This window comes from Hyaena hyaena, unplaced genomic scaffold (assembly GCF_003009895.1).
Source record: "Hyaena hyaena isolate Hyena2069 unplaced genomic scaffold, ASM300989v1 scaffold_217, whole genome shotgun sequence".
Lineage (NCBI taxonomy): Eukaryota > Metazoa > Chordata > Mammalia > Carnivora > Hyaenidae > Hyaena > Hyaena hyaena.
Genome location: NW_024080849.1, coordinates 2,088,951 through 2,103,724, shown reverse-complemented (window position 1 = coordinate 2,103,724; position 14,774 = coordinate 2,088,951). Strand labels below are relative to the sequence as shown.

The 14,774-nt window shown below is 45.7% G+C and overlaps 1 protein-coding gene across 1 annotated transcript in view; it reads right to left on the bottom strand.

The window, feature by feature from the left end:
- CASQ2 (calsequestrin 2) overlaps positions 1 to 14,774 on the bottom strand; it is a 64,999-nt gene that overhangs the window by 18,367 nt on the left and 31,858 nt on the right. The window contains exons 5-7 of the mRNA XM_039242757.1: positions 11,003 to 11,076; positions 4,778 to 4,908; positions 3,289 to 3,334 (exon numbers count right to left, since the gene is read on the bottom strand). Coding sequence (XP_039098688.1) covers positions 3,289 to 3,334; positions 4,778 to 4,908; positions 11,003 to 11,076 — 251 coding nt within the window. The remainder of the gene's footprint in view (positions 1 to 3,288; positions 3,335 to 4,777; positions 4,909 to 11,002; positions 11,077 to 14,774) is intronic.

Below are 14,774 nucleotides of genomic sequence, written 5' to 3'. Positions count from 1 at the left end.
CCCTGTGGGCTTTTGCCCAGGACTCTGGCCACTTGCCAGGATGGAGAGCCGGCTGGGAGGTAAAGTGTCAAAGAGGCAGGGACAGGTTGGCACTCAGCCTGGACCACCTTGCCCCACCTTGCTATTCTTTGAATACGTGAAATGCACAAATAGCTATTCGATTTCTACACAGCAAGTATTGCTGGCCGCCAAGGTCTTTAGTAATAATTCTGTGTGTTTTTGTGGCTTGCTGCTTTCAAACCCTGCATAACTGGGGACAGAGAAAGGCCAATAGTAGCTTTAGCTTGACTTAGTTTTTCCATCTTGTTTATTTTGCAATGCCTAGGGAAGTGGGTGGTGGGGTTAAGGACTTCCACGTTCATTAACTGGTCACTTTCTCAACAACTGTAGTCTAATTTGCTGCAGCCAACTGGCCCACGGAGAGGCCGTTCTTTGGAGCAGAGCTCTCCTAGGTGGGCAAAGGTGGATGGGGGAGACATGTGGAGGGTGGCTCCCCAGAAACCCCTCTGACTCCTCCTCTTTAAGGACGGGAAGATGATGCTAGAGGGTCTGTCCTGGCTTCCCTCCCCAGCTGGGGCCTGGGGCTGGTTAGGTCTGTTTATGGCTTCTGGGGAGGTCATGCGGGTATTTCGCGATGGGGCGTAGGATAGAAGGAAACCCGTTAGCTGCCCTTTCCTCTACCAGGTTGAATGCACAGCCCTTTCCTGAGTAGGAAACAACTGAATATACAGTAATGTGGGAAATATCAGCCATCCTTGTTATGTTGTAGCAAAAGGCTATAACTTACCTTTTCCCTTAAGTGAAAAGGAACCAGAAAATGACTTCCAGGGAAGCCAGACGGTAGACTCTCTTCCTGAGCACCTGCCTCTCATATGACAAGAGGGAGCATTTCTACTGGGTGGTGTGGGGCAGGGCACAGGCTCTTGTGCTGTGGCATATGGTGTCGTGAATGTGATATGCTGTGTCAGCGAAAAAAGGCTTGAAGTCAGGACGTCTCTTAGGGATGAAGAAAATAAAAAGAACTAAGAATAGAGACCATAGCAGAACAGAGCAGTGATAATTGCTCTCAACTTAAAATGGTACTTTGTGGGGGCACCTAGGGGGCTCAGTCGGTTAAGCATCTGACTTCGGCTCAGGTCATGATCTCACGGTACTGTGAGTTCAAGCCCTGTGTCAGGCTCTGTGCTGTCAGCTCAGAGCCTGGAGCTGCTTCGGATTCTGCGTCTCCCTCTCTCTCTACCCCTTCCCTGTTCATGCTCTGTCTCTCTCAAAAATAAACATTTGAAAAAAATAAAATAATTTTAAAAATAAAATAAAATGGTACTTTGTGGGGCGCCTGGGTGGCTCAGTTGGTTGAGCATCTGACTCTCAGTTTCAGCTCAGGTAATGATCCCACTGTCATGTGATCGAGCCCTGAGTTGGGGTCCGTGCTGAGGATGGAGACTGCTTAAGATGTTCTCTCTCTCCCTCTGCCCCTGCCCTGTGCATGTGCACTCTCTCTCTTTTTCTCAAATAAAGTAAGATAAAATAAAATATAATATAATATAAAATGGTAACTTGTGTCATGAAAGACAAAGACCAAGAGCCTATTTGGGATTAAAGACAACCACAGAAACATAGGAACAAAGTATGATGTGAGATCCAAGATCAGATCCTGAGTCAGGAAAGAAAAAAATAAATATATGTATATGTTTTGTGCTATAAAGGGCACTGGTAGGACACTGGTCAATTTGAATAAGGTTCATAGATGAAATAGAATTGTACTAATTTCCTGATTTTGCTAAGTACACTGTGGTTATGAGAGAAATTCCGTGAAACATCTGCAGTATTGAGGAGAAAGGGGAGTTGTATCTGCTACTTACTCTCAAATAATTCGGGGCGGGGGGGAGAGTCTGTATCTGTCCAGAAGTGTGTGATAAAGCAAAGGAGATAAAATGTTAACATTTGGGGAGTCTGGAAAACAGAGCATGGGATTCTTTATGTTAATTTTTGTAAGTCTGAAATTATTTTAAGTAAAAAGTAAACATATTTTTAAAGAAATATTATTTTTAAAGCACTGTCATACTCTTTTGCCATTTTTAAATCGAGTAACAAGACCTTTTAAAGGTTAAATTTTTGGAAGGTTTAAATGTTAGGCAAATATGTTGCCAAAGAGCTGGGTGGTGATTAAACCGGCCAGTCCTCTAGACTAGAGTATTCGCTTGTTAGTGTCCTATGAACTGTTTGTTCTGCCTTCAGACGTACAAATAAGTTACCAGCCAGTAAAACAGAGTGTCATGTTACTCCATGGTTCCGTTCATCTGCCACTTTAGTCTCTGAATTAAAGAAGAAATAAATAAAGGCTTCCACGGTGATTCTCCTCCCCTCCCCCAATGGCCCCTGACAAAATGGTGCCTTGTGGGGACATGGCTTCCCCTAGGGAACTCTACTGAAGAGAACAGGAGATCTGGCTCCAAATGATCTAACTTGAAGTCCCAAGATCGAATGCTTATTCGTTATGGATCCTTGAGTAGTTAACTTAATCCATAGGATCACCCGCTGCCCCGTGTAAAATGACTTAAATACGACTTGTTCGACATTATGTTGAAACATCCAGGTTAAGAGGATACACGCTTTGAAAAATGCTCTACAGACCTCAGTTGTTATTGTTTATGGATTTTTGTATAAAGCTGAGGTGGGGGGGGCAGTGTACCTCCATGGCCATCTTCTGGTACATCTTTTCAACCCACCTGGCACACTGTCCATGACATGGACCCGGGATAATCTGACTTAGTGCTTTCCAGTGCCTTGAGTTGATATTTATGAAAGAGCTACCATAGACTGACCAAACACCTACCAGGTTCTGGGCTCATCCTTACAAAAAGCCCTGATTTCAGAAGCGGAAGCTAACTAAAGCTCAGAAGGGTAACGTAACTTGATGGAGTGGAGAGCTACCAGGTAGCAGATTCTGGACTTGAACACAAGTCTCTATGACCCTACAGCCTGAACTCCTTCCAATATATTACCCTGGGCCTCTGGCTGCCAGTGAACAGAAGCCACTAGTCGCTGTGGGAAATGAACTCAGAGATGCAGTCATCTTGCCTAGTGGGTGGTACCAAAGGGGTTTCAATCGAGTCCATGGAGAACTGGGTTTCAACTGAACTTAATTTAAATGTTATCCACATTTCAAAGACACCACCCTCCGGACATCCATTCCGGCAAAATAAAACTTGGTTTAAGTTTGGGGACTCCCCCCATGGGGACTGTACTGGTGTCTAACAAGGCAGAAAGAGTTTGCCACTTTCTTACCCATGTTTCAAACATATCTTCTGGACGCAGGCGACGTAGGGTGGGTCTGAAATAAAACAGAGACGAGCTTCTTTGAGTAGGGATTGGCAAGGCAGACACCGCAGCCTCCGTACAGTGAAATGAACAGTGAGGTGCTGGCTCACTTGCAAGGGCATGAAGGGCGTGAGGAGCTCTAGAAACCTCCCCTAAGGAGACAGAGCTGTTGTACCCTGCTCTGTCACACAGGGAATTGAGCCTGAAGCTCCCAGCCTTTCCACAGACCCTTTTGATCCAAGGATTACAACAGTGGGTCAGAGGGCTCAGGGTCGGCTCATTCCCTTGGCCAAAGCCATTTCCTTCCCCCACAGACAGGGGCCACTCCTGAGGGCCCAGGACGGGCCCAGAATGAGGACACCTGGGAGAGAAAACCGAAGTCCTCATTTTTCCAGCTCAGGGCTGCATTGTCTTATCACTGGGTTATCCTTCAAAAGCTCTTCAGAGATCTTTCAGAAGCACAGGTAAAACTCCGTTTGGTTCATGGTTTTATGTCTTTCTGAATGTTGGCAAATAGTGCTGGACACGTTGATATCTGCCCCTCCAAATGCCACCCCCCTGTGGGGATCCGGACGACCCAGTGGTGCAGTCATAATGTTCCAGGTTCAATGACCATACGGGAGCATGTGTTGGGGAAGGTGGGTGGTGAGGCGGTGACCCCACTGCCATGGTCCATGTTTCACTACTGTCCCTCCCTCAAGAGCAGGGGTCAGCAAACTATAGCTGTGGGCATATCCAGCCAGTGCCTCCTGTATTTATAAATAAGCTTTTATGGGGAAACAGCCACACCCATTCGTTTACATACTGTCTACAGCTGCTTTCATACTCCAGCAGTAGGGCTGAGTATTACAACAGAAACCATCTGAACCACAGAGCCTGAAATATTTATTCTCTGGCCCTTTACCCGAAAAGTTTGCTGAGCTGTGCTACAACGACTCTAAATGGCATCAAATATTCCTCTCCCAGATGTTCTGTGTATAAAACGTTCATCATGGCTGAGTTACGTAACTACTCGCAGCCCGATTCCTTGATATGGAAAAATAGTTTACTGCTAGTAAACTACCAGTTACTCCATAATGTTGAATATTAGACAAATGGCTTCCATAAGCACTTAGCATTGTATTTGGTATTTGGCTGTCACAAAATCTCCACTGCTATTATTGTAGGAGTTGACTCGTATCTTACTATTACTTAGGGGGGATTTTCTGGCTGTGGGGAGGTGGTCTAACCCTGTTTGCAGGTGTAGACACATATCCAGAAAAGGTAGCAATATCTCTGCCTGACTGATCAATGACCAAGAGAGCCATATTACTGATGTCAGTTCTGCGGGCGCAGTAACCCCAGATGGTTGTTCTTGGGAGGCTCAGAATGTTAGGACTGAGAGGTTCTTCTTCACTCCCCAGACTCTGGACCACCCCCATCCCCACCCGCAGCCCCTGCATGCCGCCTGGTGTACCTTTGGTGCTCCTTCACAAACTCCACGAGCTCCTCTTCTGTGTAAGGTTTGTCAGGGATGGCAATGGGTTCCTCCATAAATGGCTCATAGAAGTCCACCTCATTCATCTTCAAGGATAATTTCTTTGCAACCTGTAACAGTCAGAAATACGACAGTTTCCTTAAATGCTGGCTTCGAGTAGCAATGGGTGGCCCATCTATAAGGAGGGTGTGAGTTTTCCGGCAAAGACACGGGAGTGTTCTTTACAGTTTTAACTGATACGTTGAAGTGGTAGAAACTCATTGCCGATGCCTAGCTCTACCACCCAGAGAAGGACTGATAGGAAGGAAAAAACCTGTCTGGCAAATGAGGTCCTGGCCAGAGCAGGGAGCAGCGGGAATCAAAAGTGTGAGACTGAATTGTACGATTGTCATCATGCCACTGGGTTTGCCAGGGCTGGGGGAGGAAGCGAATGTCACCGGGGCAAGCTCAGTGTTCTGGGATGCATGGATTTAACTGAACCAGTTTTGATAGCACAGGCGATTGATGGAAACCATTTCGAGCATACAAGGACTCAGAATCAAAGGTCAGCCCATTAATCTGTCTTCAATCAGCTCTTACCCCTTCCTTGTGATTTAGGTTGAAAGTACCGGCCCTAGGGTTATCACTCAGAACCGGGCTTGTCTCAGGCTCTGGGAACCGCCCACTTTGTTGTCAGCCAGAGGGTGACCACCATCCTGGTCTGTCCAGAGCAGAGGGGTCTCCCAGACCTCAGACTCTTGGTGCTAGTACCCAGCAAGCCAGGCTGAGCGGCTCACTCTCGACCAGATAAAAAGCTCGGGGAGCCAGCCCCGAGCCCGGAAGACATCTGTTCTCTTGATTCAAGTGGCCGCACGGTCTGCTGTCAGGGCAGAATGGCTGCTGTGTTAGCCTGCCTGGCTGCTGAGCTCCAACCTCTTTTCGTGAAGTGATTTGAGAGGCCTGGAATGCGCAACGCTTTGTAGAAAACCAAATGCCATTCTTTTCTAGTTCAGAGCTGTGGTCCAAGAAAGCACAGGGATGAACAGTGGTTCCCTTGAAACGAAACAGGGATTGCGTAAGAGCGGACGCCCTGTGGTGGTGACCGAGGGTGCTGAGGCCCCGGGCAGCCGTGACTAATTGGGGAGGGGGGAGGAGCTGGATCTTACATAAGCTGTTACACAAGGAGGGCCATTCTGAGCTAACACTGGTGTCCCTATGGCTTTTGTCATCAATCGCTATTAATTTCAGGTCACTCTATTCCAGAAGACATTCCTTACAGTACTTCAGGGAAAGAAATCCCAGCATCCTATTCGGAGCTCAGGAAAACAGGCCACGTTAGGAACTATAGTCAGTCAGTCCAAGGAGATTTATGGTCATGTTGATTTTAAGGGGCAGGGAAGCGTGGAGGTTTTTTCTTACTCATCCCTGCTCTTGTACGGGGCAGAGGGTGGTATGGATGATGGGGTGGGGGGTGCAGGAGGGGGCCAGCAACCACACAGCCAGTGTCTGGGTCCTCACACTGTCCTTTACAAAGCTGGGCCTATCAGAGAAGTGGCTTCAAATGACACTGGGTTCTGGGTTTCTGACTTCACTTACTACATACTTTAGGAACCAGGAAGTTGTGCTTATAAGGAAGTGGGAATGGATGGGCCGCAGGAGAACAGTAATAGTAGCAAGCACATGGATGCTCAGCACCCATCAGGCACTCATGGCTTTCGGTTGAGTCCTTTATGAATCTCACTTGGATTACTAAGGTAAGAACCATTATTCTGCTTAGTTTACAGATAATGAGCCCAAGGCACAATTTGTGTATGCAATTTGTCAAGATCACATATGTGGAGGAGAATAGAGCCTGGATTTTTTTTTTTTAATGTTTCATTTATTTCTAGGAGAGAGAGAGACAGCATGAGCAGGGGAGGGTCAGAGAGAGAGGGAGTCACAGACAGAAACAGGCTCCAGGCTCCGAGCTGGCAGTCAGCACAGAGCCCGACGCGGGGCCCGAACCCACGAACCGTGAGATCATGACCTAAGCGAAAGTCGGACGCTTAACCGACTAAGCCACCCAGGCGCCCCGAGCCTGAATTTAAACCCAGGCTGTGTGTGTGTTTGTGTGTGTGTGTGTTTGTGTGTGTGTGTGTGTGTGCGTGCGTGCGCATGAGCGTGTGTGCACGTGTCTGGTCTGGGAGTGCCAGTGTCTGGCTTTGCACTGTTAAGACCATGAATGTCAAGTCGGATTGCGATGTTAAGTCCTGGGAAACCCAAAAAAAATTTTTCAGAGGCTTATTCACCATATCCCCGCTGCCACCACCATCACCACGGAGTGCCCCCATGCTGTATCTCAGAGAAGCCCTGTCTCTCATTCTTTCAGTGCATCTTGGATGGTAAGCATGCCATCCTTAGCTCTTAGGCTCTCTTGCTCCATTTGCTCCAGAGATGTTGTGGCTTGGTTTAGGATCAGGATGCAAAAATCAGTACTGGTCCCAAACCTGTGGGCCAGATACAACTCCCCCGGGGGGCTCTCTGAAAACATTTCTGGGTCTGGGCACAACCATGAAAAAATACAAACTTCTAGATGTAGGGCTCAGGAATCCATGATTTTAAAAGCTCCTTGGAGGATACCAATATGGACAGTGGTTGGAAACAACTAACTCCCAAATCTACATCAGCAGCCCTGACATCTCAGTGTCTTATTCATATATTTAACCTAACATATATATTGGTTTATTTACTTACTTTCTGTCTTCCCATCTTCTCCTCACCCCCACTCCTGCCACATTAACTCTAAACTCTACAGGGGCAGGAATCTGTTTTGCTCTATGTTGTGTTCCTAGCATCTAGAAGAGCTTCTGGCACAGAAAAGGCACTCAATAAATATTCTCTGAATGAGAAAATGAATAAATAAATGAAAGCTATTTCTAGCTATACACCTTCCCCACTGGCAGTAAGAGAACTCATCAACCCCATCCTTAGGTTGTTCAGTAGATTCTTCTTCCTAGATTCCCTAATGTTTTCAGTAGCTTCAAAATCTTTGCTGCCTCCCTTCTAAGTACTAACCAGTCCCGACCCTGCTTAGCTTCCAGATCAGACGAGACTGGGTGTGTTCACGGCAGTATGGCCATAGACAAATCTTTGCTGTCTCGAAGCGGAGACTTGCAATCTTAGTTTTGAGTCTTCTTTTGGCTTCCTCTCTCTCACCTCAATAGTGGCCAGACCCTCTTGTCATCTTGACCTCTGCCAGTTGGCTTTTCTTCTTTGAGACTGTATTAGTGCCTCTTTGCCCCAGGACTCTCTTGACTTCACACCTCTACAAAGCACCTCCGCCCTAGTGTGTCCCTCTGGGCGGCCATTCTGCTGAACAAAAGGTTCATCCACCTCCCTCTTCTACACTAGCACCCCCTGCTGGACACCACTGAGGCGGCTGCTGGGCGCAGCCAGCCTTCTGGACTTCACCATCTTGGGCTCTGTCTCTCTCCCTACCCTACAACTGATGGGTGCAACTTTTCAAGCCCCAAATGGCACTGAGTCGTCTACATGTGACTGTTTGTCTGTATTCCGTGCAGAGGAAGAGAGTGGGTCTTTCTCTGTTTAAACGTTATAAAATCCAACAAGACTGTGTGAATGGGGACACTCACGACTCACTGTTTTACAGAGTCTTGAGTGAAGAGGTTTCTGAGTTTTTAATTATAGCCTGACCTCACCTTCTTCATGGGCCACAGACATGAAGCCATACGACTGGGCCGGGAGGCATGTCTGGAAACAGACAATACTTGAACTCAGCACTGGGCCTCCCTTCTACGAACTGAGGCTTTGTTGCTTGGTCAAGCCCATCTGCCTGGTTCTGTTCCCTCGGACGATTTCTTACCCAGGAGCCACCTCAGTCACTGGTGGCCTATCATAAATGAACATCAATGACATATGTATTCGGTTTAGGCTTCCCTGTACATCCCCTTCTCTATTAAAATTCTCTTCCAGTCTCCATTCTCCTGGGCTTAGATGGCTGCCTTTTATGCTCAGCAGGACTAGCTACCATTTACTGAATGTTTACCATGTGCCAGATGCCAGCAAAGTGCTTCACATGTATGTTTCTTTCTCTGATGTACAGTAAGTAGTATATGGCGTTGACTTTGAAGTCAGGCTGACCTGAGATTATATCAGGCTTGACTACTTACTATGTGACCATGAGCAAATCACCTAACTTCTCCGTGCCTTGGCTTCATTCTGTGTAGACTGAGAATACTAATCCTTCCTTTAAAGGCACATTGAGATATTGAAAAAGCTATGTAAAGCTCTCAGTACAAAGCCTGGTGCATAAAAAGTACTTAATAAGTGATCGTTATTCTTCTTCTTGGTATTCTTGCTCAAGATCTCTTTTGACTCTAATCCAACCAATTAAGATACATTTTCTTCAAGTTTAGATTACATGACTCAGATTATAGACTCTTTTCTGGATTATTAAAATTAATTTTTAATGTTTATTTTTGAGAGACAGAGAGAAAGGGGGGGCAGACTGCAAGCAGGGGAGGGGCAGAGAGAGAGGGAGAGATAGGATCAGAAGCTGGCTCCAGACTCTGAGCTGTCAGCACTGAACCCGACGTGGGACTTGAACCCACAATCTGTGAGATCATGACCTGAGCCGAAGGCAGACGCTTAACCGACTGAGCCACTCAGGCGCCCCTGGATTATTTTTAATCTAGAAGTTTTCGTCCAGGGCCATATCCATAGAGGTGGTTCAGCATACATATATACAGGGATTGGTTCAGTCTGTTTCTGTCATACTCCTTCCCTGCCTCAGCACCTACAGGCTTCCTTACAGGTGTCCTCGTTTCTCACAGAACACTTGAACTTCTCATAGTATAAAGGCCCATCAGCATCCCCTCACCCCACTGCCTTATTCTTCAGTAGGCCACTCTCTGATTAACTTTTACTTGAATGTGATCAGGATTTAGTTTGTCCTAGATTTATTTGTTCTAGCAAATATGGTGATTTAGGGTTTTTAGTTGGTGTGTGTGTGTGTGTGTGTGTGTGTGTGTGTGTGTGAGAAAGAGAGAGAGAGAGAGTTATATGTGTGTAGGTGTGGGTGTAAGTGTGAATGTGTGTGTACTCAGTGTTATGTAAGTGTGGGTATGGGTTTAAGTGTGAGTGTGTGTGAGGAGATATGTGTCATGTTTGTGTGTTGTATGTGTGTGCTGTACGTGTCCTGTGTGGTGTGTGCTTCTGTGTGTTGTGTGTTATGTATGTGTGTTGGGTTTGTGGGGGTGATATGTGTGTTGGGTGTTTTATAAGTGTGTTGTGTCTGAGTGTTTTGTGTTATGTGTGTCTGCTGTGTGGGTGCGGGTGTGTGGGCAGGCGCCCTGAATCTCAAGGACGGGTACTGGGTATTCTGTGAAAGCTCGTGGTACCAAGGAAAACGGCAGGGGTCTGGGGCACAGACTGGGATTTCAGCATTACCACTAGTTCACTGGAGGCCTTGGTTATTATATGATCTTTCTAAATCTGTTTTGTCACCTGGGACATGGGGCTTCTTACCTTTCAAAGTTGTTTAAAGGATTAGCGATCATATAAATGCAATATTTCAAGTTGTACTCAGCACATAGAAAGCACTTGATAAACAGTGGCCATTGGAGTCAGAACTTCAACCACAGTACACCCCAAATAAACTACCGATTGATTCAAAGTCCCTCACAGATGCTGTTCTTTGGCTTATAAAAGCACTTGCCAAGTCCTGAAAAGATGGACTGGCATCCATCCAATTGAGTTATAGACAAGTACGTCAACAACATCTCTTGAAGATGTAGGTGACTTACTGAAGCACACAGGGCTTCAGAGGACCAAAGTCTGCCCCATGCCATCCCCATGATAGCCCAGGAGAGGGAGGAGTGTGCAACCCTGGAAAGGGAGAGGATCGCTCTCAAAACAAGGAAGCAGTGACCAGTAGCACATTCTGCTGATGCACTGCCCACTCTTAGTGATCAAGGTGGTAAAGAATGGTTCATCACTTTTCATTGACCGTTTTCAGAAATACCCTTCCATCCTCTGAATTTATCATCTTTGTACTCCTCTCCCATTCAAAAGTGATGTCCTGCTGTATTTCTAACACTTCTGGAGGAAGTATTAATGGGTGGAGGATGATTAATGTTTCTAAAAGAAAAAAAAGTCCTGGAAAATTCAAATTTTAATCCTTCATGCCTACAAAAGTATGTAAATCGGGGTTTCACAGGTACTTACCCCTTTGTCAAAGGTAGCAAAAAATTTGATGTAAGGTTGGAAGTGTTCAGCTGCCTCTTCAAAAGCCTTGTAATCTAAGAGGAAAATGGATCAAAGAAAGAGACCTTTTCAAGATGCACACTGCAGACATTTCTCTCTTTAAATAATGTAGAGAAAGTGGGGAGCCAATTAATCCTGACAGGATAACTATTCAGTAGATATTATTTAGTACTATTTAAACCCACAATTTCCCCACCGCCCAAGGAGTTTGACTTGACTGGCATTCACTTGAGCTAAAGAAGAACATTTTACCACATTTTTATGTGTTTTGGGGAATCGGTAAATGGGAAGGAGAAAATGGAGGAAACTCGGAGACGGAGAAAAACAGAATATTAGACTCTAAGCCCAAGGGAAAAGTTCTTCCACTCCAACTCACCCACTAGTTGTAAGTGTGCCCTCTAGAGAGAGGGCAGCTTACTATAAATGAGGGCTAAGAAAGAAGAAAATCCACCTTAGTATGTAAATCAACTTCAATCAAAGATGACGTCATGAAGGTACTTTAAACTTCTTAGCAGGAGTACCCCTTTTGGTAAATCCTCATTTTTCTTTCCCTCTTTTTAATGTTTTATTTTATTTTTGAGACACACACACACACAGAGAAAAAGAGAGAGAGAGAAAGAGAGAGAGAGAGATTGAGAGAGAGAGAGAGAGAGTGAACGGGGGAAGAACAGTGAGAGAGGGAGACACAGAATCCGAAGCAGGCTCCAGGCTCTGAGCTGTCAGCAAGAGCCTGACACGGGGCTCGAACTCATGAACTGTGAGATGGTGACCTGAGCTGAAGTTGGACGCTTAACCAAAACTGAGCCACCCCTCTTTCCCTCTTTTTAAGTTTTCATTTTTATTCTGACCCCTTAGGAGGATGATTTAAAATTAATCAAGCCTATGCTTGACTCTGGTCCCAAATGTGGGCCCAAATGGCCAAGAGGCATGAGACACATGAGGATGGCCATCCTGTGCCTTACTGCATCTTGATAGTTACCTGGTAGATACACTGGTATTTCAGCCTTAGAGGTGAGGGTCATGGTAATGGTAATGGTGGTGGTGGTGGTTCTGCATAATGTCTATAATCATAATCCTGAAAGTTGGTGATCCTATGATTCATTTTTAAGATTAACTTCTTCTCATTTTGTGGAATTCCCTGTCTCTTAATCGCTAGAGGCATAAGCTTTGGCTAGAATCCTAGGAGCGTGCAGATTTTCTAATATTCAATCAAAAACATTTCAAGAATAATACTGGCTCAGGGAACACCAAGATATAAGACAAAGACACTGATCTCAAAGGCTCACAGCCCAGAGAGGGTATAGCTCCTTAGAGAACCACAGTGCAACGTGATAGTTGCTAGAATAGAGGTAAGTGCAACAAACACAGATGAGAGGGGGTTGAAAACTTCACAAGAATGCCTGTACAGACTAATGCACATTCACACAAACTCATCCCCATAGAAGTAACTGGGTCGTCAGAAAATCTACTGATAGTTGGGATAGAGAACAGGGTGGAGGAGAAGAAGATGGGTGGGAGGTCCGGAGAATGAACAGAGAGAAGGTGGGAGAGAATGGAAGTGTTTCAGCTATACCTCAGTCATTTTTGTCTGTCTAAAGCTGCAGTGGGCTCCATCAGAATCCTTTGTATCCTCCTTCCTTGACCCCCTCCCCACCTCCATGAACTTTTACCCTGATGGAAAGAATGGCTTCAACCTGTGTCCAGATAAGTCCCTTCTTCCCCTAGGGAACCAGTCTACATCCCTTTTTAGATGAAGAAGAGTAACCAGGGCAGGGTGGTTCCCCAGGGTGTGGTTTCAGACTGTGCCTGAACCTTTAACTTTGCCCAACAGCAGCTCTCTTGTAGGGCATCTGGTCTAACCACCTGGTCCCAGGTTTTCCTTGCCCTCACGTCCTGTTCTGAGGCCGACCAGCTCCTTCCTGGCTCCTCCAGTCTGACCCTCCAGCTTCCCCGTCCGGAATAGGCTCCTCAACAGTCAGCCTTCAACCTCCAGCTTCCCAGACTTACCTTAGCATTTCCTCACCTTTCTTCCCATCTCTCAAGGGTTCCCGTTCTGGGTATTGCCCTCACTCCAGCTCCAGATTTCCCCCAGTTTGGAATTCTTAACATCAGCTGAATTGCCCCCACCCCCGGAAGTTGTTGTCATGCTCTTTCAACACTAGCATCCATAGCTACAAGTTCAAGCCGGATGTGAACCTTCATGTCCAACTCCCTTGGTACATGTAGCTCCCCAGTTCTTCCAGGTCCTAATTTGGTCCCAAATCTCTTAGGACTCTTTTCTCCCAAGACCATTCCAGTCCAACTATGTGTTAAGTCCCTCCAATGCTCCACGGCCCCTCCATAATTCTTGCTCTATAGGATGGCCTGGGATCATTGTAGAGCCAATGCTTTTGGTGCCATTAAAGTTCCTTGACCAATCACCCCCAAATTACAGCTGAAATACAGGTTTCTCAACGACGGCTTCCCTGGGTGCCTTGCCCACTCCTAGCTTCCCCACCTAAGACTCCATCCTCTTTTGAAGAGCAAGAAGGAACAGAGAGATGTGGGTGCCTGATGGAACATCATGATGCTTTCTGTCAGTGTGCGCAGCCACGGGTGTGTCACAACAGCCTTGAGAGACGTGTGTGTGTGTGTGTGTGTGTGTGTGGTGATAAAGTTCCTACATGTTTTCTACAACCATTCAAAATTTTACAGTAGTTAATGTTATATCTGAAAGTAACTGTTCTGTCTATAAACTTCCCGCATTCTAGAACGGTTATTTTCTGCCTAAGACATCAGCAGGCATCATGGCCCCAGAGAGCCTCGGAGAGGCTACTCCCCTGACTGGATCTTCTCAGGTGCTGTGACTGTCGTCAGCAGTGATGGTTTTCGGTTTGTGACACTCGGTGAAATACTCTTTTTTTTTTGTTTTGTTTTATTTCATATACTCTAATGTTTGTATTTGTTACCAATATCAAAGGAATGAATGCATGACTGCTATTTTTATTATGCTCATCATCATCATAATCAGTATTATTAACCTGATCTGGTATCGGGTATTCCTAAAGACCAAGTTTGTCAGTTCAAAGATAAGAATTCAACCCTAAAAAGGAGATTGAAATGGCTCATTAGTGATTTTACTATTTAAATCTTCAGAAAAAAAAAAAAAAAAGGTAAAACCAGTAGAGCAACATCTGTGTATTCCTCAGGAAATGCTTCATCATTATTTTGAAATGTATAATATGGAAAACTTTGAATTTGAAATCTATTCAAATTAACGGGGCGCCTGGGTGGCTTAGTCGGTTAAGCGTCCGACTTTCGCTTAGGTCATGATCTCGCGGTTCGTGGGTTCGAGCCCCGCGTCGGGCTCTGTGCTGACTGCCAGCTCAGAGCCTGGAGCCTGTTTCAGTCTGTGACTCCCTCTCTCTCTGACCCTCCCCTGCTCACGCTGTCTCTCTCTCTCCTAGAAATAAATAAAAAATATTTAAAAAAAAAAAACAAATTATCATGAGAATATTCCATTTATCGATGAAAAAGAAAGTAATAGCCACAAGGACTGAACGAATGCTCACACTCTGGAAGCACAGTTTAGAGATTAGACTTCCTGAATTCTGTTCAATGGTGAGAGAAGACTGCTCATCCATCAAAGAGAAAAAGCAATGACCATTGTCCTGTCATTTGCTGCCATCCAAGGTCTCTTTGTCAACCCTTCACCAGGAATGGCATGTTGCTGTTTCAAAAGCTATAGTTTTTT